The 23,002-nt window shown below is 53.7% G+C and overlaps 2 protein-coding genes across 8 annotated transcripts in view; one reads left to right on the forward strand and one right to left on the reverse strand.

Moving 5' to 3' along the window:
* Window positions 1-5,498: 5,498 nt before the first annotated feature.
* On the reverse strand, window positions 5,499-22,987 carry IQANK1 (IQ motif and ankyrin repeat containing 1). 7 transcript variants are annotated; one of them, XM_046641834.1, is made up of 5 exons: window positions 22,968-22,987; window positions 20,922-21,010; window positions 14,921-15,382; window positions 7,618-7,713; window positions 5,499-5,793 (listed from the first exon to the last, which is right to left on the reverse strand). In XM_046641834.1, coding segments are annotated over exons 2-5 (645 nt in total). In that variant the 5' UTR covers window positions 21,007-21,010; window positions 22,968-22,987; the 3' UTR covers window positions 5,499-5,791. The 7 variants fall into 7 exon arrangements, 3 of the variants coding, with proteins under 3 accessions (XP_046497790.1, XP_046497791.1, XP_046497789.1); XM_046641835.1 differs by lacking the exon at window positions 5,499-5,793 and having other exon boundaries at window positions 6,844-7,713; window positions 14,921-14,979; window positions 15,296-15,382; XR_006885565.1 differs by lacking the exon at window positions 22,968-22,987 and having other exon boundaries at window positions 14,114-16,554; window positions 20,922-21,011.
* The window catches only part of FAM83H (family with sequence similarity 83 member H), a 14,915-nt gene continuing 10,678 nt past the window's right edge, over window positions 18,766-23,002 (forward strand). The window contains exon 1 of the mRNA XM_046641818.1: window positions 18,766-19,473. Coding sequence (XP_046497774.1) covers window positions 18,883-19,473 — 591 coding nt within the window. The 5' untranslated portion in view covers window positions 18,766-18,882. The remainder of the gene's footprint in view (window positions 19,474-23,002) is intronic.

Genomic DNA, 23,002 nt, shown 5'->3' on the forward strand with positions numbered 1-23,002 from the left:
CCTCATGTGGCCCCTTCTCAGGAGCAGCCAGGCCCTTTGTCCTCCTGGCCTCACATTTCGCTTGTCTGTTTGAGGAGAAAGCAGGAATAATTTGAAGCCAAAGGCTCGGCTGCTCGTTTCAACAGCCCCCTCCTGTCTCTGAACGAGAGGAAGCTGAGGGTCTGGAGGAGAAGAGCAGAGGGAATGTTTTCAAAGACAAAGGACCCCAGAACAGCAGCCTGAGGAAGCACCCTGGGGGTGAGGGTGGGGCCCTGGGCTCGGGCTCCCTAGCTGGGCAAAGGCCCTGGCACCCGCAGGTGTGGAAGCAGCGGGCCCACCAGCAGACCCCGGGCCGATCCCACATTTTCCAGGCTACACTTCCGCTTTACAGATTGGGGCGGGATCTGGGGTGGGGGTGGGAGGATGTGAGACTGAGCTGGGAGAGGGTCTGGGGTTCAAATCGGATGCACTTAAAGAAATGAAGGCGGTGGCATTTGGTGCCCAGGCTGCACAGTGGCTCCCACGGGCCCTGAGTCAGCCTCATCTGACCCAGTCCCCTGGGCCCGGGAGAAGTCCAGGCACCCCGGTCCCCCCCGGCCCAGGGTGCTGGACAAAGGCACAGCTGATGTGTTCCCAGCCACCAGGGAGAAGCTGCGCGGGCCTGGCTGAGGGCGCTGGGAGCTGCCGGGCCGGGGTCAGCACCTTTGCACCTTAGGGCTCAGTTTTCTTGGAGAAGCAGGAAGTGCTGAGACTGTGGGACGAGGTGGGTGGGCCCAGCGCTGCCTCACCACCCAGGAGGTCTCCCACCAATCCCTGAGGTAGCCAGCCTCAGTTTCCCCACCTCCATGGTAACACTACTTCCCACGGTGGACATCAGGGTCCAAGGAGATGAGGAGAGCCAAAGGAGGCACTCAGAAACCAGAGGTAGCTGTGGTCTAGATTTCAGGGTGACCCTGAAGGTTCAAAGCACGGACTTCTGGGAGGAAAAGGGCGCTGCAAAAGTTAGGGACCAGCCCGACGCAGGGTCACCAGGCTCCTGACCACTTTTAGGGAGGACAAACCAGTGCCCTGCGTGCCCGGACCTGTGCTCCCACACCTGCTGCAGCCGCCTGGCAGGCGCACACCCGGGGCTCAGCCCCAGCTCCAGAAGCCTCTCCACAGCCTCCAGGGGCCCTGGGACAGCGGCGGCTGATGAAGGAGCCCTGCGGGAGGGGTGCTGGCCCCAGTCCTCTCCGGGGCCCACCTTGCTGTTGCCACCTCCGACACCACGGCTCCCTCGGCGTTCGCGCCCTCGAGGGTCAGCGGCTCATCCACAGAGCATCTGGAGCTCGGCAGAAAGTTCCCGACCCTCTGCAGACACGCGGGGACCCTGCAAATGCCCTGTGAGCCCCCAGCGTGGGAGACGCACTGGAGAAGTTGGTAGGAAACCCAAGGAAGGGTGAGAAGGATGGGGACCCCCCACAGGACCCCTCCTGCATTCAGGCGCCTGCAGCCACGGGCTGAGCCGATGGGGCTGAAGCAGGGTCTCAACCTGTAAGCCCACTGGGACTCAGGACCCTGCAAGCTTTGCTCCAGCCCCCACTCAGCCTCCCAGCCGAGTAGCTCCAGCTTCCGGGGAGCTGAGCAGGGAGGGCTGCTGGGCACTGGGAGAGGCGTCCACACCTGGCCCTGCTGCTCTCCGCCCAGGTGATGTCCTGCAACCAGTTAACCTCTCTGCGCCTCAGTGTCCCTTTCTCTAAAATGGGGTAATGATGGCGGCTGCACCCCACAGGGCTTCCCGACAGTCTAACGATAGAACACGTGAATTCTCAGAAGTTAGCAAACGCTCAGCCTGTGCTTCTGCAATTGAGACGGTGCCTGGAAGCAGAGGAGGGCCCCTCGCGGTACCACGCTGACGTGAAGGGAAAGGATGCAAGCAGACTGTAGGGGTGACACAGCTGTTAGAAGTCACTGGAAGAGAGCAAGCCACAAAGCCAGCTCTCCAGAAGAACTGCAATAGAAAGTGGAAGAACATAGCAAAAACAGAAACTGGATAAAACAAAGGATCAAAGATAAGATGGGAAAAACAGCAAAGGGGGTAAGGAATAGAGTCACTACAGATGAGGAGAGGAACGGAAAACAGTTAAGTCCCACACATCAAGAAGTGAAGCAGGAGCAGCCAGGAAGACGGTCAACACGGGGCAGGTGGGGCTCGAGGCCGCAAGGAAAGGCCCTTGGCTCACAGTGAATATGGCTGAAATGCATGGAAACCGATTAGAAGGAGGAGACGCAGAGAGTGGTGAAGACCATCAAACACAAGAAGAATTAGTGTCTCTAGAACGCAGAGACTAACCACGGGGAAAATATTTAAAGATAAAATACAGAAAAATTTCCTGAAACGAATCTTAAGACAAAAGGGAAAAAAAATACACCAGGAAACAAAACAACTGGCATCAGACATATCCTGATTAGGTTGTTAAAGCTAAAAAACAAGTTATTCAAGCACCCAAGTAGAAAAAGAAATCAAATTGGGCTCTCCTAAGACTTTTAAGGCAACATTGAATGTTAGAAGTCGTGAATCAGTGTCCACAAAATTCGGGGGGGAAAGCAGCTCAAGAAGACTCCAGGCGTGGTTCTGCTCCCTGCAGAGCAGAGCAGGGGCCTCAGACCAGCCTTCCCCATGACAGCAATAGAAAAGACAGACAGAGTGAACACTGTAAGCATGTGTCTGAAGGCGCTGCAAAGGCTAATGGGAGTGAAGAATTGTGGGGCCAAGAAGAGAGCGCAGGAGAGGGGGCCCAGCCCAGGCAGATGGGTTTTGCCTGGCAGCAGCCACCAGTGCTGAAAGCCACAGCCCCCGTGGGAGGGGAGGCCAACAAACTGACCAGGGTTCTCGGCAGATCACAGAGTCAATGGGACACAGTCTCTAATCCAGGGTGCTTGGTAAGGCTTTGGGTTTAGAGTTGTCAGATTTAACTAATAAAAATACAGAATTCAATTTTGGGGACATACACTAAAAAATGATTCATTGTTTTTCTGGAATTCAAATTTAAATGAGTGTCTTGTATCTTATCTGGCAACCCTATTGGGCAGGAATCCTGAAAACTCCATCCTTTGGGAAATAAAGCAACTGTTGTGGGAATGTTGAAGCCTCAGCTTCAAATCACTGAACCCCTGCCTGGATGAAGGTAATCAGGAGCTGCTCCTAGCCTTGCTGCCTGCCAGAAATAAATCTTCTCCAGAGGAAGATGGCATTGTCCAGAACTTTAGCACACCTCCAAGATTTTTAATACGCAATGTTAAAGGCATCCAAAAAATAATCAGGCTAATGAGGAAACAAGATATGACTAAAGGGCAAGAAAAATGGTGAACAATAGGAGCAGACCCAGATAGAGCCAATAATGGAGTTCTTGGACACTGACTTTAAAATAAATATGAGGGCCGGCGCAGTGGTTCAGTTCACGCGCTCTGCTTCAGTGGCCAGGGGTTCACAGGTTCAGATCCTGGGCACGGACCCACATACCACTCATCAAGCCATGCTGTGGCAGGCGTCCCACATACGAAATGGAGGAAGATGGGCACAGATGTTAGCTCAGGGCCAGTCTTCATTACCAATAAATAAATAAATAAGAATGATATGTTCAAGGAACACTAGCCCCAGTGGTGTTAGTGGTTTAGATGTGGTGCTCTTACTGTCTAAGCCTGGGTTTATTTCCTGGTCAGGGAACCACATTACCCATCTGTTGGTTGTCACAGTGTGGTGGCTGCATGCTTCCGTGAGGCTGAAAGTTATGCTACCACTATTTCAAATACCAGCAGGGTCACCCATGGTGGACAGGTGGACAAGTCAGGGGAGCTTCCAGACTAAGACAGACTAGGAAGAAGGACCTGGCTGCCCACTTCCAAAAAAATTGGCCACGAAAACCCTGAGTAGCAGCAGACCATTGTCTGATACTGTGTGGGAATGTGAGAAGATGGGGCACAAAAGACCAGAGAGGCTTCTGCTCTGCTGCACACAGGGTCACTAGGACTTGGAATCAACTTGATGACACTAAGAACAAACAAAAAAATGTTCAAGGAATTAAAAGACAAGATTGAAAATTATGGGCAGCAAACTGGAAACAGTAATAAAGAACCAAATGGAAATTCTAGAATATAAAAATAGAAAAACTGAAATTGAGAGCTCAATGGATAAGTTTAACAATATAATAGACATAGCTGAAAATAGAATTAGTAACCAGGAATATAATACAAATGAAAATACCCAGATTAAAGATGGAGAGACAAAAAGAAAGGTCTCATGCAGATGTAACTGGAGTTGCAAACATAAGGAAAGAGAGGTAGTAGAAACACTTAAAGAGAATTTTTCAAAACTAACAAAAGACATCAAGTCACAGCTTTGATATGCATTATGAATCCCAAGTAGGATAAATACAAAAACAAGCAGGTGCACACACACCAAAGCACACCACAGTAAAACTGCTAAAACTAAAAACAATGAGAAAAATCTTTGAATTCGTTAAAGGAAAAAAGATATATTATCTTCAGAGGGATACAAAAATAATTAAGGCAAAATAAACACACCTTTGGACAAACAAAACCTAAGAGTGTGAACTTAAAAAGCAAATTCGCCTGTTATTTTGTCCTTGAAATGAATTTTTTTGAGAATAGCCAGAAGAATTGCAATTTGGCATGTGCATGAGATGATGAACCACAAGCAAATCCAGAAAACAAAGGAGGGGAGCTGTGTTTTTTTTTTTAATTGCAGTAACATTGGTTTATAACACTATATAAGTTTCAGCTGTACATCATTATATTTTGATTTCTGTGTAGATTACATTATGGTCACCACCCAATGACCAATTACAATCCATCACCACACACATGTGCCTAATCACCCCTTTCATCCTCCTCCTTCCCCTGTGGTAACCACCAATCCAATCTCCGTGGGAGCTGCTTTTATAGAGAAGAAGGGGGAGCAGGAGGGGCTGTTCTAAAGGAAAGTCCATTGGGGGAGAGTAAGAGTTCAGGGTGGGAATGGCTTCTCATTGGCTGAGCTGTGGCGTTTCTCATTGGCTGAGCTGTGGTGTTTCTCATTGGCTGAGCTGTGGCATTTCTCATTGGCTGAGCTGTGGCGTTTCTCATTGGCTGAGCTGCGGCCTTTCTCATTGGCTGAGCTGTGGCGTTTCTCATTGGCTGAGCTGTGGTGTTTCTCATTGGCTGAGCTGTGGCATTTCTCATTGGCTGAGCTGTGGTGTTTCTCATTGGCTGAGCTGCAGCCTTTCTCATTGGCTGAGCTGTGGCGTTTCTCATTGGCTGAGCTGTGGCGTTTCTCATTGGCTGAGCTGTGGTGTTTCTCATTGGCTGAGCTGTGGCATTTCTCATTGGCTGAGCTGTGGCGTTTCTCATTGGCTAAGCTGTGGTGTTTCTCATTGGCTGAGTTGTGGTGTTTCTCATTGGCTGAGCTGCGGTGTTTCTCATTGGCTGAGCTGTGGTGTTTCTTATTGGCTAAGCTGTGGTGTTTCTCATTGGCTGAGCTGAAGCATTTCTCATTGGCTGAGCTGTGGTGTTTCTCATTGGCTGAGCTGTGGCATTTCCCATTGGCTGAGCTGCTGCTGGATGGAGAGAGAAATCTTCCTTCAGTAGTAAAGTAGTTGCACTTCCTGTGGGAGATGCAAGTGCCCTTCTCTTCCTGGTTGGTGTGATTGACATGTGTGATGGGGTGAGAGCTCCCCATAGGCCTCCCCGACTCCAGTTTACTTGAGGTTTCTCATTCATTTCACAAGAGGATTCAGCAGCAGGAGACCCACAGTGAAGAGAGTAACAAAAGGTGCTCTGAAGGGAGAGAGAGAGGATGCCAGATTGGACATGGAGGTGCAGCAAGGATGAAGTATGATAGAAGAATACATGTGTGAGTAAATATGTGCAAAACAATAACATTAATATCACATATATATGAGAGTTAAAACACACACAAAATTACAGCATATATGCTGGAAGAGAGTAAGTGTAGCTAAAAATGCTAAGGTCCTTGCAATGTCAGGAAAGTGGACAGTTATATTAGACTTGAAGAATTCAGAGATATTTTGTAAATTCTAGGGTAATTACTAAACGATTAGTGAAAGAACGTTGTGTCAGACACACCCTAAGGTGACGCCCAGTGGTTAGTGCTCTGTGTAAGCCCTTTCTCTGAGTGTTGGTGGAATCTGTGATTTGCTTCTAGCCAATGGAATATGGCACAGGCGACAGATGTCATTCCCATGTTTACGTTACATCACATACGATTCCGTCTGAGCAGACGGATGCTCCTGCTGGCCTTAAGGAAGCAAATGGTAGTGTTGTGAACCGCCTGTGGAGAGGGCCATGTGACAGGGGGCTGTGGACGGCCTCTAAGATGGAAGAGCGCCTCTAGCCAATGGCCAGCAAAAAGCCAGGCCTCAGCCTGACATCCACAGGAAGAGAATCCTCCCAACAACCAGAAGGAACTTAGAAGTCAACTCTTCCCCACGCAAGCCTCCAGGGGGACTGCAGCCTGCGAGCCCCGAGAGGAGGCCCACCAAGCCACCCTCAGGTTCCCGACCCACAGACACTGGAAGGTAAGAAATGTGTGTTGTTTTAAGTTGCTAAGTTTGTGATAATTTGTTATGCAGCAACAGAAAATACAAATTTATACCTAACTGCTAATAGTAAGGAAAAATGGAATAATAGAAACATTTTAATGAATTGGAAGAAGGCAAAAGGAGAGTAGAAAGGAACACTGAGTAAGCAGAAAAGTTAAAGTGAGCACTAAGGAGGGATTTGAAAACACAGATGGATGCTTGACTACACTATATGTAAACGGAAAAGAGTTCCAAGGAAAAGACAGGGATTGTCAGACTGGATTTTAAAAACTGTATGTTGCTTGCAAAAAGCACATGTTAAGTATAAAGATACAGAAACATTAACAGTAAAACAAAATATATATTATTCAAGAACGAATTAAAACAAAACTGGCAGTGTTATTTTAATATCAGATAAATTAAACTTTAAAGCAATAAGCATTATTAGAGTTAAAGAAAAAAGTATTTTAAAATGGTAAGGGATCAATTCACCATGATGATATAGCACTTAGAAAGCTGTACACATCTGATCACAGGGTTTCAGAATATGTCAAACAAAACTAAAAAGAGAAACAGACAAATCCACAATCACAGCAGGAAATGTTGACACATCTCTCCCAGTAATGGTCAGAACAACCAGACCAACACGTCAGTAGGAATACAGAAAACTGATATGACGTGGTTGACAAATTCAAGCTAGCTGACATTGAGAACACGGGACCCAGTAACTGCAGAAGCACATTCTTTTTGAGTATACATGGAAGATTTACCAAAATTGACTATATACTGAGCTACAAAGCACATTTTAACAAATATCACATAATTAAAATCATGAAGAATACATTATCTGAATACAGCTGAATTAAGCTTAAAATCAAATAACAAAAATATAACGAGAGATACCCACATATTTAGAAATTATAAAATACATTTTATAATAACCCATGGGTCAAAGGAGAAGTCACAATGAGAATTATAAAGTATGTTGAACTGAGTGTTAATGACAATGCTACATATTAAAGGAACCCATATCATGGGTTTAGTTGTGCCATCCACTCACAATTTGAGGGAACTCGATAGCCTTTAAGAGATGTAACAGCTCCGCTGTTGGTCTGGGTCCTGGAGCAGAGCCCTTGGGCCACAGTGGCCGTGTAGCCTGAGTGAGAAATAAATCTTTGTTATTTTAAATCAAGAATTTGTTCCTGAAGACCTAGCCTACCCAGACTGGTTCAGAAGCTGCTACCAGAAGTGGGGTCCTACCACAGCAACAATCGAAGTAAAGTACGTGGTATCGGCCGCAGGCCGAGGAGTGGGCGCAAAGGAACTGAGATGAGGCTGACAGGAGGCAGGCCGGTCATTGAAAGGATGGGCATTTGGCGATGTCTCCAGGGGCTGTTCTCCCGGAGAGATCAGAAGGTAGATAATGTGCTTCATGAACTTGTAGCTCTAGGAGATGAGGTAAGAAAACAGAATGTTCGCTGCACGCTTTGGTTATTATCAGCTGCTTTTGACAAGATTCTTCACAAAGGAGATGACTTTAGAATAAAACTGTCTGTTTTGCATGGAGAAATGAAAAGCAATCAAGTCCAGAAATTTGAGGACCACCTGATTGGAAGCAGCCACTCATTCTCACCCCAAAGAGTGAAGGATAAAACTTAGAAGGCCTCTGAATGACAACTGCCAGTGAAAACTCATCCTCATGTCAAGGATCAAGAAAAGGGAGTGGTGTCCCCCCCACCAGTAAGACGTCAGAGTGGGTCCAAGTGGCTCTGGTCTGTCCTCTCATCTGACCGATTGGCTCAGGGAAGAGACTAGGGCGTGACACTCCCACCAACCATGGTAAGTTCAAGGTGCCCATGGTTAACGAGAGGGCGACAGAAACAAAGACAGAGAGGCGTCTCCAGAATAATGCTGGACGAGCTCTCGGCATGTGAAACTGACGAGAACTGCACAAAGAAGGAGTGGAAAGAGAGAAATGGGGCAGGAAAAACGTCCCACAGAGACACAAGGGTGGCAGAGAACAATGGGCATTGCGCATCTACAGGCTGGTGATCTCTGAGGAGTGGGGCATTTGATGATCTATTTTTCCTGTTGATTTCTTGGCCTGGCTTAAAATCTTTATGAGTGAATGGATTCTGGGGGGCTATCTGGTAGTTGTCCATCTTTTTTGATCGTGGAACCCCCGCCGTGGAGGTCCTTCTGGCAGGCGCCCCTACAGAAGCAGATGTTCCTTCTCTCTGTCCTCTTGCTACTGGAGGGTCGTATTAGAAGAACACGGAAATTTCAAGAACCGCAGGGTCCTTGAAAGAGAGTGACGAGCTAAACATCCCTAAATTCTCAGATTGAAGCCGGAGGGACTTTTTGTGACCTCGTTAAAATAATCGCTTATGTCTTACAGATGCAAGATTACAGCAGATGAACAAACCCAAGTTCGACCCTGTGCATCAGAAAATTGCCATTTAAGCCCCACTGACATCCCTGAGCAAAAACAGGGATAACCATTGCACCTGCTTCCTAGGCTTCGTTGGTGTTTTTGAGGATTAGTTAGTTGATAAATATAAAATCTTTGAGACATACACGACATAGCAGGCGGTAAATGATGTTAACTGTCAACACAGCCGTCACTGTTATTCTAAGAAAAGCCAAGTGGAAGAGCTCTGAATGTTCTACCAGAATAGTAAATCAAAGAAAATATGGCAACAATTAAGAGATTATGTAGATTAGTAGCATGGCAGAAGAACTAAATTCTCCAGCTTTCTTACTGCAGAAAATGGATGGTTTTTGGAGAGTGACTAAATGGTTGTAAGCTTAATTGGAAGATGGTTCCAATTGCAGCTGCGGTTCCAGATGTGTTTTCTTATTGATGGAACAAATCAATACAGTGGTTAGCATCTGTTACGCAGCTGTTGATGTGATCAGTACGTTCCTCCTAGCCCAGCAAACATTCACCAGGAGAGGTGTGCATCTACCTGGAAGGGACATCAACAGACCTTACTCTCTGGCCTCAGAAGAATGTCAGTTTTCTGTGTCACAATCAGTCCACAGGGCCCTCGACTGTCTGCCAGCCCTCAGATCCTCCCAATGGTGCAGAACAGTGATTAAAGTATGCTGACAGGACCTCGGGGCCAGTGAGCGGCAGATTCCCTGGCTGCCTTGGTGAGACACGGGTGGGTGTGGTAAATTATTGCGATACACGGGGTGGTTACTTCAGTGAAGTTCTAAAAATCCAGTTGTCTAGACCAGCAGTCCTCAAATTTTCTTGCTGGCATATCTCATTTAAAAATACAAAACTATGGGGGCTGGCCCCGTGGCCGAGTGGTTAAGTTCACGCGCTCCGCTGCAGGCGGCCCAGTGTTTCGTTGGTTCGAATCCTGGGCGCGGACATGGCACTGCTCATCAGACCACGCTGAGGCAGCTTCCCACATGCCACAACTAGAAGAACCCACAACGAAGAACAACGAAGAATACACAACTATGTACCGGGGGGGCTTTGGGGAGAAAAAAAAGGAAAAAATAAAAATCTTTAAAAAAGAAAAATACAAAACTATGTACCTCCTTGTACATTTTAAAGTTGGCATCTGAAATTTTTCATAACAAGCTTAAATAGTTGCAAAGGATCAAATTTCTGGTATATTGATGAAATTTTAAAATAAAACTCTTGCGTTACTAATGGGATACAAATGCTATAACCATCTGATACCATCATCACCCTGTGTAAACATACACAAAACGTTCTTCTTTCATCATTAGAAATGACACATTGTGGTTTTCTCCTTGAAATTTTATATCTACCCCACTTTCTTCAAAGATTTCTATCCTAATATATTTTATGCTTTTTGTGGAGAATCCTATAATATTTCTCTGCAAAAAAAGTATAGCTCAAATTATTTTTTTAATTTATTTTTTAAAAATTTCCCTGTGACTACAAAGCTCTACGTTTTAAAAACTTCTGGAGTGAGCTGCCATCACTGTTAGAGCCAGCATACAGTTGTTCAAAATGACACATACACTGTATTACAGAATTTGGATGTATAATCATTGAACAGAAAACATAAAATTTGTGTGAGAAAGGCGTACTGCTGTGAAATACAGGAGATTTGTGCCAGACTCATCTAACAGCCCCCGGCCAGCCCTGGTGGTCTTGTGGTTAAGATCCGGCGCTTTCAGTGCCAAGGACCAGGTTTGCTTCCGGGTCAGGGACGCACACCACCTGTTTGTCAGTTGTCACGCTGTGGTGGCTGCATGTTGCTGCGACGCTGAAAGCTGTGCCACCAGGATTTCAAATACCAGCAGGGTCACTGTGGTGGACAGGATTCAGTGGAGCTTCCAGACTAGACAGACTAGGAAGAAGGACCTGGCCACCCACTGCCGAGAAAACTGGCCATAGAAACCCTGGGAACAGCTGTGAATCATTATCTGACATAGTGCCCGAAGGTGAGAGGATGGAGCAAAAAGACGCCACTCGCCCAAGGCCTCACGGTCCCACAGCATTTATGTCCCCAGCTCCTCCTCCCATATCAGGACCTGAAAAATACAACACTGAGGAGCACACCTCACTTCTCTGGGGGCTGACGAAGGAGACAGATGACATAACCCGAAAATGGGGCGGTGGCGAGCTGGGGCGGGCCTCACTGGATTCTCTGCCTCACCTTCCTCTTCCTTCACTCACGTTTGGGAATGACACCTCTCAACCAAGCCTTCTTCGGCTCCATCTTCCAGGGAAACGGAGCTATAACTATTGGTGCCCGTAGTGGTCCTAGAAAGGATCCATGAGCGCCTGGCTTTCTGAAAGCTATCATGGCCCCATCGCAGGTAAGTGGGGGCCGGCTGCCATGGCCAGTCTCAGCCCCAACCCCACCTCTCTACCCTGCTTCTGAGGTGAGACCCATACTGCAGCCACACCTTCTCCTTTGCCGACTGGCTCCCTGTTAGTTCTGCTCCTTCCTGTCTGCTGACTGTTCCTGTCGGTGTTGCCCCAGAATGGCCATTCGCCCCCGCAGGAGAAGCTGGGCCCAGCTGCAGTTGGCTCCAATCTCCACTTCTCTCTCTGTCCCAAGATCAGGCCCCACTCTGTCCTCTTGGAGGCTGGAGAAAGAGCTCGGCAAAGTCCCCACTCTTTGGGGCCCTCCGCTGAGCTCCTGAGGCTGAACGGCGGCCCAGGTAATGACCTCCCTTCAGAAACAGGCCCCTGCTCCACACGCCCCCTCCCACAAGCTTCTGAGTGCTGACCACCCCGTGGCTCCTCTGTTCCCACCCTGGGGGAGATGGCTGTTTCCAAAATTATCCCTGTGCTGCCTCCGTGTGCCCCTCTTGCTTCTGTAGACTTCCAACCGTTGTTCGACCAACTCCTCATATTAAAGTGTGTCTTTTAAGTTTAATAAGTTTTCTGTTTTTCTCACTGCATTCTGACAGGTACAGTACTTGGTACCAGAATGGTGCCGGGAAAGACACCCCAAAAGATACAATCATGCAAACGACTTGGTTGTGCTCTTGTCCTTGAACGTGGTACCAAGCTCCTCACCAATGGGAAAGGCGGTGCTAGCCAGCCAGGCCCGAAGCAGTATCACAACGAGCCAAATTAGGCCCTGTGGTTAAAAGAGAAGCCCGGACCCCTGCAGGAGAGACCCTGCAACCCGTCACCATGTGTACAGTAAATCTGCCTCTGAGCCCCACAAAGGACCCCTGTCCATTTACTGAGATGACTATGCCCTGAAGGAAGGGCAATGGCCAGGAACTAAGCACTGGTTCTGAATGAATTCCTGGGGCCCCAAAACACCACTACGGTCCACTAGCCAATGGAGGCTCATGGGCCGCCCGGTGACACAGCGGTGAAGTGCGCACGTCCCGCTTCAGTGGCCCGGGGTTTGCTGGTTCAGATGCCATGTGCAGATATGGCACTTCTTGGCAAGCCATGCTATGGTAGGTGTCCCACATATAAAATAGAGGAAGATGGGCACGGATGTTAGCTCAGGGCCAGTCTTCCTCAGCAAAAAGAGGAGGATTGGCAGCAGTTAGCTCAGCGCTGATCTTCCTCAAAAAAAAAAAAAAAAATGGAGGCTTATCATGGACAGGAGATTCTGGAATCTTGGCCCGAGTTCCTATCATACTGGTAGTTCTGCAGACTCACTCTATAGTTATTTCTCCAGTTCCCGAATGTGTAAAATAGATATTGTAAGATGCCCTCTGGAGAGGCCTACGTGGCAAGACTGACAGCCAGCAAGAAACTGAGGCCCTTACCCAACAGCCCAGAAGGAAGCAAACCCTTCCCCAGTCAAGCCCCAGGAGGAGGCTGCAGCCCTGGCTGATGTCCTGACACCAGCCTGTGAGAGACACTGCAGAGCACCCAGCTGAGCTGTGTATGGACTCCTGACCCACAGAAACGCTGACATCACCAGACACTCTGACTCCACTCACAGTCATGCCGTTCCACTGCCAGAGCCCAGCCTCAGTCTCTCTGGCTCTGCCTCCCACATCAGGACCTAAAAAATACCACACCAAAGGGCACACCTGGCTTCTCTGGAGGCTGACGAAGGAGATAGTTTTAGGGCAGCGGAAATACTCTGTATGATACCATAATGATGGGTTCATGTCATTATACATTTGCCCCAACCCATAGAATGTACAACACCAAGAGTGAACCCTAAGGCAAACCCTGGGCTTTGGGTAACTATGATGGGTCCATGTGGGTTCATTCATTGTGTCAATGCACCACTCTGCCCGGGGACGTCGATAACGCGGGAGGCTGTGCATGTGTGCGTCAGGGCATATGGGAAAATCTCTGTACCTTCCCCTCAGTTTTGCTGTGAGCCTAAAACTGCTCTAAAATATAAAGCCTTAAACAAAAAGACTTCAGGAAAGCAGGAGTGGTAATCCCCATGACCTCTCCATCACATCCACCTGTCTGGCCTTTGCGGAAAACAAATTAATAGTGGTGGAAGGTGACAAGACTATAGAAATCTTAAACAGTGGCATAACCAATCAGAGCTGCCGTGCTGGAAGGGGTGTCTGCACCGGAGCAGATCAGCACAGCCTCTGGCACTTTGCTATGTAACTACTGACTTGGCAAATGCTTTCTTCTCGATACCCACCGTGGGGGGGATCAGAAGCAGCTCACCCTCACATGGCAAAGACAGCATTACACCTTCCTGTCTTATCTCAGGACAATGGCTCCTCTCTGGCTTTCTGTCATAATGTTGGGCACAGGGACTGTGGTTGGCAGAAAATGACCCCGAAAGATGTCCATGTCCTGTTCCCTGGAACCTGTGAATATGTTGTTACCTGGCAAAAGGGAAGTAAGACCGAGATGGAAGGGGCCGGCCCTGTGGCCGAGTGGTTAAGTTTGTGCGCTCTGCTTTGGCAGCCCAGGGTTTCCCAGATTCAGATCCTGGGTGCAGACATGGCACCACTCATTAGGCCATGTTGAGGTGGCGTCCCACATGCCACAACTACAAGGACCCACAACTAAAATATACAACTATGTATGGGGGGATTTGGGGAGAAAAAAGAGGGGGAAAAAAAAAAGACTGAGATGGAAGTAGAGTTGCTAATGAGCTGACCTTGAAATAGGGAGATCATCCTGGGTGATCTGGGTAGGTCCAATGTAATCACAAGGGTCCTTCAGAGCGGAAGAGGGAGGCAGGAGACTCAGAGAGAGCTGTGAATTTGGAAGCAGGTCAGAGAGATGCTGACTTTGAAGATGGAGGAAGGGGCCATGAGCCAAGGAATGTGGGTGGCCTCTAGAAGCTGGAAAAGGCCAAGGAAACAGATGCTCCTCTAGAGCTTCCAGAAGGATCGCAGGCTTGCTGAGTCCTTGACGTAAGCCACTGAGGCCTGTGTCCTCCTGCTAACCTATGTTACTGCGAGAGAATAAATTTGCATTGTTTTAAGACAGTAAATGTGTGTTAATTGTTCCAGCAGCTACAGGAAACTAATACAGGAATCTAGACCATCTTGACATCTCCCTGATCCGGGGAGTTCCAGAGGGTGGGAGAGAAAGCATCCTGATGAAGTTTTAGGGTTCACAGATCTGGGATATGCTAGGACATCCTAAGGCAAGAGATAAATTGTTGAGCCTTGTGCCTCCTTCCATCAGCAAACAGGCCCAGTGCTCGGCCGGTCTCAGGACTGGAGAGCAGCACATCCGGTCCTTGGGACTACCACTCCACCCCGCTTCCTGAGAGGCCCTGAAGGCTAATGGCTCCAGCAGGGCCCAGACGTTCTGGCTGAGGCGGGCACCGTCATGCTGCCGGGACCCCATGATCAGCAGGTCTGGGGTGCTGAAGATCCTTGCAGGCAGGAAGGATGCTGTGTGGAGCCTCTGCGCAGAGCCGCAGCAGACCCTGGGTTACAGAGCAAGGCCGTACCTTCTGTGGCAGAACACTCCTCTTGGTTTGGAGAAGAGCTCCTGGCGTGTGATCGGGCTCTGTGGGAGACAGGGAGTCCAACTCGGGCACCAGAGAACATGCAGCCTGAGCTACTCACCAGGGGCGGGGGCCTCACCCGGGACTCAGGGCCTCGGCGGACAGAGCAGCAATCCACCAGCCCATAGAAATGGGACACACAGAGGCACGAGTACATTCCCTGGCCCAACCATGTCACATTCTCCTCTATTATCGTCTTGATGCCAGTTCTCAACCCACACCCATGGGTTCCTGGGAGGGGAGCCGATGGAGGAGGGAAGGACTCGGCCTTGCAGTACAGACAGCCATGTCCACATGGTGGCACTGACTCAAACTGACCACTGCCACATGACAGCTCTTCTCTCCGGAGGTCCTGAAGGACAGCAGTGGAGGGAGATCCCCCAGGGGCACCTGGTAATTCACTTCCTAGGGATGGGAAGAACGGCCTGCAGTGTGCCGATAAACTGACTCCAGGATATTGGAGAAAGGCTTGGCTGGTGCATCAGGAGCCTGAAATGAACAAGACTGGAACAATGGTGACAGGCAGGCTGGGAAAGGACACGCGAGGACCTGCGGTGGGGGCAGGCTCAGGACCATCAAGCACATGGGGCCAGCTCTGCGTCTCACAGAGACATCCAGGGAGTCCACTGCAGAGGAGGCATTGGACACCCAGGTGGACATCACAACTGCCCTATGGACGTTGGCCAGCCTCTCTCCTCAGCCACTCAGTGCTTATGCACAGGCCTGTGAACAGAGTGGCTGTGGTACACGTCCTCAACCTCCGGGTCCCCAGCCCCGAGCAGAGCAGTCCTATTTGACACCTTCCATTGTGAAGCGGACACTGTTTATTCTGGCTGAAATCGAGGTTCCTGCCGGGTTGGCTGCTCATGCCTGCTCATTGGCCCGTGCCGCCATCTGCACAGAACTGCGGACCCCGTGTGCACAGGCCTGGCCTCTGGGCTGGGGACCCACCTCATACAGAAAGAGGTGATGCAGCAGGGCCCAGCTCGTCTTAGTCCACGTCCCACAGAGCAGCTGGCCTTAGAGAAGACGGGACTGGCCTGCTGAAGCCTCCGGACTCCTACCTGGTAAGGTCAGGTGCCGCTCTGGAGAATTCCGTGGGAGCCCACTTCACACAACGGGGGAAGGAGGGGGGCAGACACCCCCCTGCTCCCTGACAATGAGAGCGCCTCCAGTGACAGGGACATCCTAGCCAGGCTTTTTCTGGGTCTGACATTGCCTGTGTCCTCTGCTTTCTCTCATTTCTGCCGCTTTCCAAGGCAGATCTCCAGCTACTGGATATCCTTCCAATACTTTCCATCTGCTTAAATTGCATAAAATTTGTTTTTATTGTGCATAATCCAAAACCCTGATAATACATTGGGCATATAGGACTTGTATAAAATCGATAGTCAAGACTTTACAAACCTTCTGTGACCCACCCCTGTCCTCAGGACAAGGTTGGGCTCCTTATCCTGGCCCTTGGGGGGCGCAGGTACAAAGGTGGTAGTGGGAGTATCTCCTGGGGGTAAGGCCAGCACCACCACGCAGGATAAAGTGCATGCGAGACTCGAGACTGCTGCTCCGTGGAGAATAGACTAGAAGCAAAATGGGAGGTGAGAGGTGGGTACAGTCAGGAGGCAAGAAGTCGTGGGACCAGGGCAGAAGGGAGGGGAGAGAGAGAAGCAGAGAGCTGAATGCGGGGGTGGGACTTGGGCTCAGGGTGAGCGGGAGCAGTCGCAGCGTCGGCAGGGCACTGGAGGAGAAGGGGATGAGGGGTTCCCATTTCTATGCGCTCTTGAATTTGAGGACCCCCAGAAGAGGGCTGGGTTGCAGCTGAATATGGGTTTGGGGTGCAGGAGGAAGGTTTGGGTAAAGATACAATTCTGGAGACCAGTGCCGAGACCGCAATGGAGGCTGCGCACCCTGAGAGGGCAAGGAAGGAGCCCAAGAGCCACGGGGGGACACTGAGGCGATGACATGCCCTCCTGTCCCCGGGACGCCCGCGGGGTAACCCCGCCTGCCCGTCCCGAGGTTGGTTCCTGCCACAGGAGGGCGACAGCATGCAGAGCGGAGACACGGTGGACCCGGCGGGAGGAGGGCGGCCCCCAACTACCGCGGCGAGCTAGAGGCCTGAGGGAGAGGGACTCCGGAGAGGCCGGAGAGGCCGTGGCCCTGGAGGCGGGCACGGTGCCGCCCCGTCCACTGGGAAAATGCAGGGCGGGGGCGCTGCGAGCAGGGAGGGCCGGCTCGCTCCGCCCGCTCCCAGGAGGACACGCTGCTCCGTGCGTGCTGCAGGCCCGCTCCGCGAGCACACGCGCGCATCCACGCACACGCACGTGCTCTCGTGCATGCACACGCGCATCCACGCCCTTCGCCTGCTGGCCGGTCCTCCTCTGCGGCAGGCGGCTCTCTCCTGCCTTCCCTGGGGCAGGGGGCACTCAGCACGGTTGGGGCGTGGACCCCCCATCAGCCTCAGGAGGCGTTCACAGGCCACCAGAGGGGCTTCTGCGTCCCGGCTGTTCGGGAGCGCCCCCGCGGGGAAGCTGTAACGAGCAGGCGGCCGGCCGGTCCTCTACAGCGGACGCAGCCTCCCCACGGGGCGCCGCAGGGGGCGCCGGTGAGCGGTCGCGGCAGGACCGCCCTGCGCCGGCTCCGGAGCGCCGCGCTGGGGAGCCCAGGCGCCTGAAGCTCTGGTCGCAGCGCAGCCTGCCCGCCGGACCCCAGCCCTAACACTGCCCTCACCTGGTGCCCCTTCCTCGCCACGGCCGGTCTCCCTCTCTGTGTGTCCACCCGCGATGCCCAGGTGGTGACCGGCTGTCTACCTCCCTCTGTGGCCTGTGGGGCAAGAGCTGAGCGGGAGGAGGTGCGCTGGCAGGGCTGGGCCAGGCAAACCAGTCGGGCCAGTGTGGCAGAGCTGGCTGGGACGGGGCCCTGGGCGTGGGTGTGAGTCAGCGGCCCCAGGCTGGGGAAACGCTGGGGAGGAGCCCCCTCCCCCTGGAGCCTCCCTCCCAACAGGAAGCCCAGGGGACGCCGGCACTCAGGCTCGGCGGCATCCCCTCCCAGGGATCCCTGAGAGCCCAAAGGCTGGCCCGGTCGGGGCTCCTCACACCTCCATTTCTGTGGGCAGGGCAGCCGGCCCCCCAACCAGGACAGGCTGACCACTTCCTTGCCCAGTCTCTCCCACCAGCCCCAAGCGCAGCCTGGCCCCAGCAGGAGGCCACGCGGCTGGGACGAGTGGGTCCACCCTCTCCACAGAGCACCACGCAAGCTCCAGCCCCTGCGCGGCTCCTCTGAGCACACCGGCTGGGGGGCTGGGGTCTCCCATGTTAGTTGGGTTGGGACCGTCTGTGACCAGTGAGTCTTGTCAGGATGGTCCGTGCGGCTGGGGATGCAGCTCCTGGCCCTGTGGGCTGGAGTTCGAGTTCCCCGAGCCCAGGGTGGGACGGGGGTGCCGGGGTTGGAAGGGGGCGGGGGCACCAGTGCCCGCCCAGGGCAGGACCAGACTCGTGCTACTCGCAGCCGGCAGTCTGGCTGCCGGAGCACCTCCTCCGGCTTCTCTCAGTCTCCCTCCCAGTCTGGCCAGCAAGGCCTGTGGCCGTAAAGTCCCGCGCCCTGTGTCAGCACGTTAGTCAGCCCTCGCGCCTGGGTGAGCCACCGCGCCGCCGAGTCCCTATAAACTTCCTGGCGTGGCCCGGCCCGCCGAGGGGGGCCCGTGAGGTCCAAAGGCAGAGCCGAGGCCCGGAGCGGCAGCGCCACGGGCACCAGCCAAGGGGCAGGGCAGGCACGAGGGGGCCGCAGGAGCAGAGGGCCCACTGTGGCCTCCCAGGGATGCCCTCTGAGCCCGCCTGACCGAGGCCAGCCAGCTGATGAGCCAGGGCCCCTGGGGAGCAGACACCTGGTGAAAGAGGCGCCAGATCAGGGCCATGTCTGGGAAGCGAAGTCGAGCTCGAAAACCCCGAGCCAGGAGGGCAGGCAGGGCACAGCAGGCCACGGGGCGGCAGGGCCCTGAGGCTGAGCCCCCGCCCCCCGCCACAGGGGGCCTTCAGGATGAGGTGGGGGTGGCCCCTTCGGAGCACGTGACCAGCAGCAAGCCAGCTCCCCAGGGACACCCCAAGGTGACAAGGCCAGAGCAGCCACAGGCGGCCAAGAGGCCAGTGCAGGCTGCCGCTCTGGGGTCCGAGATGGTGCTAGTCCCCGCTTCGGACATGGAAGGCTGCGGTGCAGGGGACCTCATGCCGGGCCTGGGCCCAGAGCTGCTGAGGCTCCATGAAGTCCAGCTGTGCCTGGCCCAGGAGCAGCTGCTGCTGGAGGACCGGCGGCGGCAGGTCCAGCTGCAGATGCAGCTGTGGCAGGAGGAGCAGCTGTGGCAGGAGCAGCTGTGGCAAGAGGAGCAGCTGTGGCTGCAGCAGCTGCAGGAGGAGCAGGCCTGGGTGCGCGTGGAGGGGCTGGAGCTGGCCATGGCCCTGGAGCAACTCCGGAGCGAGGGTCTTGAGGTGCTGCAGACCCAAGGCCAGGTAAGCCCGGGGCGACATGGACGGGGGCAGTCTCTGGACAATCTGTGGGGCTGTGGTGGCTATGTGAGAAACCTACTGGTACCTGCAGAGGACCAGGAGCCTGGCGGACTGCGTGCTGTGGCCAGGCTGGCTGCAGGACATCTGTGGGACCATTTTCACATTTGCAAAGTGAGGCTGGTGCCCACCATACAGGGCACTGCAAAGACCATGCGACAGCCGGCCGTCTCAGGCTGGCCCAATGCTTGGCAGGTAGAGGGTGCCCAAGGAGGGAGCTTGTTCAGGGAAACTGAGGCAGAGGTTTTCCTGTAGAGGACCCAGGCATCCTGGCCAGGTGGGCCAGGGCAGGCCGCTGCAGGAGCTGTCCAGGCAGTGTTTGGGGTGTACGGGATGAGGGCTGGGGCGAAGACCGAGGTGGACAGTCAGCAGGTACAGAACTGAAGAACAGTCCCCCCCACACACAGAGCCCGCCAGCTTCCTGGCCGGCGTCCCGGTCCACCTGCCCCGCCCCCTGTTTACTGCAGTGTGTGTTCCCAGGGCTTGAGACTGCGGAAGCAGCACGCGGCACCTGAGCCCATCATCCTCATTCCAGGAGAGCTGCCGCCTCAGACGCGGCTGGGGCTATTTTGGGGAACTCAGGTCTGACCCCGGCTTGGCATGGAAGAGCAGGCACCACCATCTCTCCAGATCCTCTGATCTGGGAGCCCTTGGAGGTCTGGAGGCTGGGGCAGGCCCACTGCAAGCAGAGGGGCCATATGTGGGAACAGGGTGAACTGCCCTCTTAGCAAGCAGCCCCAGTGCAGGCCTGGGAGCTGGAGGGACCCAGAGCCACGGCCTGGAAGGTGTTGGCAGCTTAGCAGAGAACTTGGATGAGCGCCATGACAGAGAAGAAGTGGGACTCAGAGAAGAGGAGTGACAACAGGTGGAGGAGGGCGTGGGAGGAGGTGCCCTTCCTGACCCACAGCAGGACTCGGCCGAGGGCAAGCTGTCACCATTCAGCCTGGAAGTGACTATGGAGAGGGTGGCCTGAGGGAGGAGCAGTGGCAGGGAGAAGCTTGGGATGGCCCAGGTGGAACAGAGGGTCAGAATGGACCACATACTTAACCTGAGAATCCCCAACGTGGCTTTAAGCCCTGCTCTGTCTCAGAACCGGTACTCAGTTCACTCAGGTTCTTCCTGTCTCCATGTGTCCTAAAGTTGTGCTCCTCTGAACACTGCCCCCAGCCCTGACCCCAGGCCGGAGGCACAAGACTCAGGGTCAGGGTCTGGAATGGACGTCTGGTCTCTGAATCCTCAGTCTACACACCCGTCCCCAACCCAGAGATGCCCTGAAGGCCGCTGGCAAAGGGAAGGGTCTTCTCAGAGGGAGTGTCCCTGAGTGGCTGTGAAAAGGGTCTCACAGGTCAGTGTTGGAGTGGGGCACCATGGAGGTCGGGGGCACATTCACTCACCAGCAGCAGCTCTCGGCTTGGCTCCAGGGAGGGACATCTGCCACTTTCCTGTTGCAGCTTTGGGCCTCCACTTCTTACTGCTCATTCTCCTGGGGGGAGGGGAGGAAAGGTCAGGGGAGGGTGCACTCAGAGTGGCAGAGGCAGCGGGGGACAGCACTGCACGCTGCCTTGGGCCTGCGTGGACAGAGGGTCGGCAGGTGCCGAACTGGGGAACTCAGGATCACGAGCACCCCACACACACAGCTCCCCTCCACATTCCTAGCCCCCTGCACGCCCCTGGTTATTGGCATGTGTGCCCAGAATGCTCAGCAAGAACATCTGGCCACAGCTTGTCCCCTCCGCCCCTCCATCCTCTGGTCCCAGGCCTTGACCACAACCCCCAAGGTCGGGTGTCAGGTACCCACCTCCCTGCTCTAAACCATGGGCGGCCAGCTGGACAAGCTTTGTCCTCGGGCACAAACCTGAGCCCAGCCTGCTATGCTGCAGCCTCTGTGCCTCACACGGCCCCCAGCCCACCCGAGGCATCAACCCCTCCGTGCCCCCAACCCTCTCTTGTCCTGGCCTCGGAAGCAACACCCCTCTCTCTGGTCCAGGTGGCTGATCCCAAAGTTCATTTCCCCTGGGAGGCCCCCCCTGCCTAGGCTGGGTCAGGGTCCCCCCCCCCCCCCCCCCCACTGCACAGGTAATGCATGGCAGCACCCTTACCCAGGCACTGGTCTGACCCCACACCCATGTTCCCATGTGGGCACCAGTGGGGTATTGCTGAGTGTTTGGGGAAGGAACTAATGAAACTGGAAGTGACCCTGAAAATCGAGAAAATAGGATCACATGGCAAGAAGGACAAGGAGGGTGACTGGAGACGGGCAGAAGGAGGGTGACTGGAGACGGGCAGAAAGAGGGTTCAGGCATTGCGACAGGGAAGGGAGTACTGAGGGGAGCGGCAGGGGTGGGGGACATAGCTTGGACAGACAGTTGAGCACAGGGCAGGGCCTAAGTGGGGAGAGGGGCCCTGAGGGAGGGCCTGATGGGGAACTGGGGTTCTGAGCAGTGATCTGAGGTGTTTGGGGGGACACTGAGGCCATGGAGGCATCTGGGGCAGCGAAGGGTTTCTGTGGGGGGAGGGGTCGACGTGTGTGTGCAGGGAGCACATCAGTGTGGGTGGCTCGGTGTGCATGCTGGGTCCCCTCTCATGTGAGAGTTGGTACTTTCGGGGTCCTCAGTGTGTAGAGGACTCTGCGTTCGTGTAGGGTCCCATGTGTGTGCGGGAGCCTGTGGGGGAGGGTCCCTGTGCTTGCAGTCAGTATGGGGGGGGGGGGTTCAGTGAATGTGGAGTCCTCTGCTTGTGTGTGGGGTCAGTGCTCAAGGGATCCCTGTGTGCATGCGGGCTCTCCTGTATGTGTGATGCTGGTGTGTGCCTGGGTGATCAGCATGTGTGGGACCTGGTGTGCATGTAGGGTCCCATGTGTGTGGGGCTTCCATGTGTGTGGGGGTCCCTGTGTGCCTATGGAGTCCCATCTATGTGGGCGGAGGGTTGGTGTGTGCAGGGTCCTCTATATGTGTGGGCACTGTTGTGTGTGGGGTCAGTGTGTCTGGCATCCCTTGTGTGTGCGGGTCCCCATGTGCCTGTGGAGTCCCCTGTCCATGCAGGGTGGGTGTGTGCAGAGTACCCTGTATGTGCAGGTACCCTACACATGTGGGAGTGGGTGTGTCTATGGGGTCCAATGTGGTGGGATTCAGGCGATGGGGGTTGTTCTGGGAGGGGACTGGTGTGTGTGTGGGGTCCACAGGTGTGGGCAGGTCCCCTGTGTGCGTGGCTCCCCTATGCTTGTGGGCATCGGTGTGTATGTGGTCGCTGGGGGGATCTGTGTCCGCGGGGTCCGTGTGCCCGTGGGGTCCCAGGTGCTCATGTGTGCGAGCGGGGTCCTCTGTGCGGGGTCGGGTGGGGGTGTCCGGGGGTCGTGGGGGTCCCCTGTGCTGGCGGAGGCCCCGCCCGGGCCTCGGCGCCGCCCCGGCAGCCTCACCTGCCTCACCTGCCCCCCATCTCACCGGCGAGGCCAGAAGCCCCGCCCCTCGCGTCGGGC

This window comes from Equus quagga, chromosome 16 (genome assembly GCF_021613505.1).
Source record: "Equus quagga isolate Etosha38 chromosome 16, UCLA_HA_Equagga_1.0, whole genome shotgun sequence".
Lineage (NCBI taxonomy): Eukaryota > Metazoa > Chordata > Mammalia > Perissodactyla > Equidae > Equus > Equus quagga.

Bases quoted from the DNA above. Each gene is read 5' to 3' on its own strand.
- IQANK1 (XM_046641833.1), bottom strand. From the start codon at position 21,006: ATGAGCAGTAAGAAGTGGAGGCCCAAAGCTGCAACAGGAAAGTGGCAG. The intron at 15,383-20,921 runs GTGAGTGAATGT...TCCCATCCCTAG, and splicing joins CAAGCCGAGAGCTGCTGCTG to GAAGTGAATTACCAGGTGCC. The intron at 7,714-14,920 runs GTACGGCCTTGC...TTTCTCACTCAG, and splicing joins GGAGTGTTCTGCCACAGAAG to GCTACACGGCCACTGTGGCC.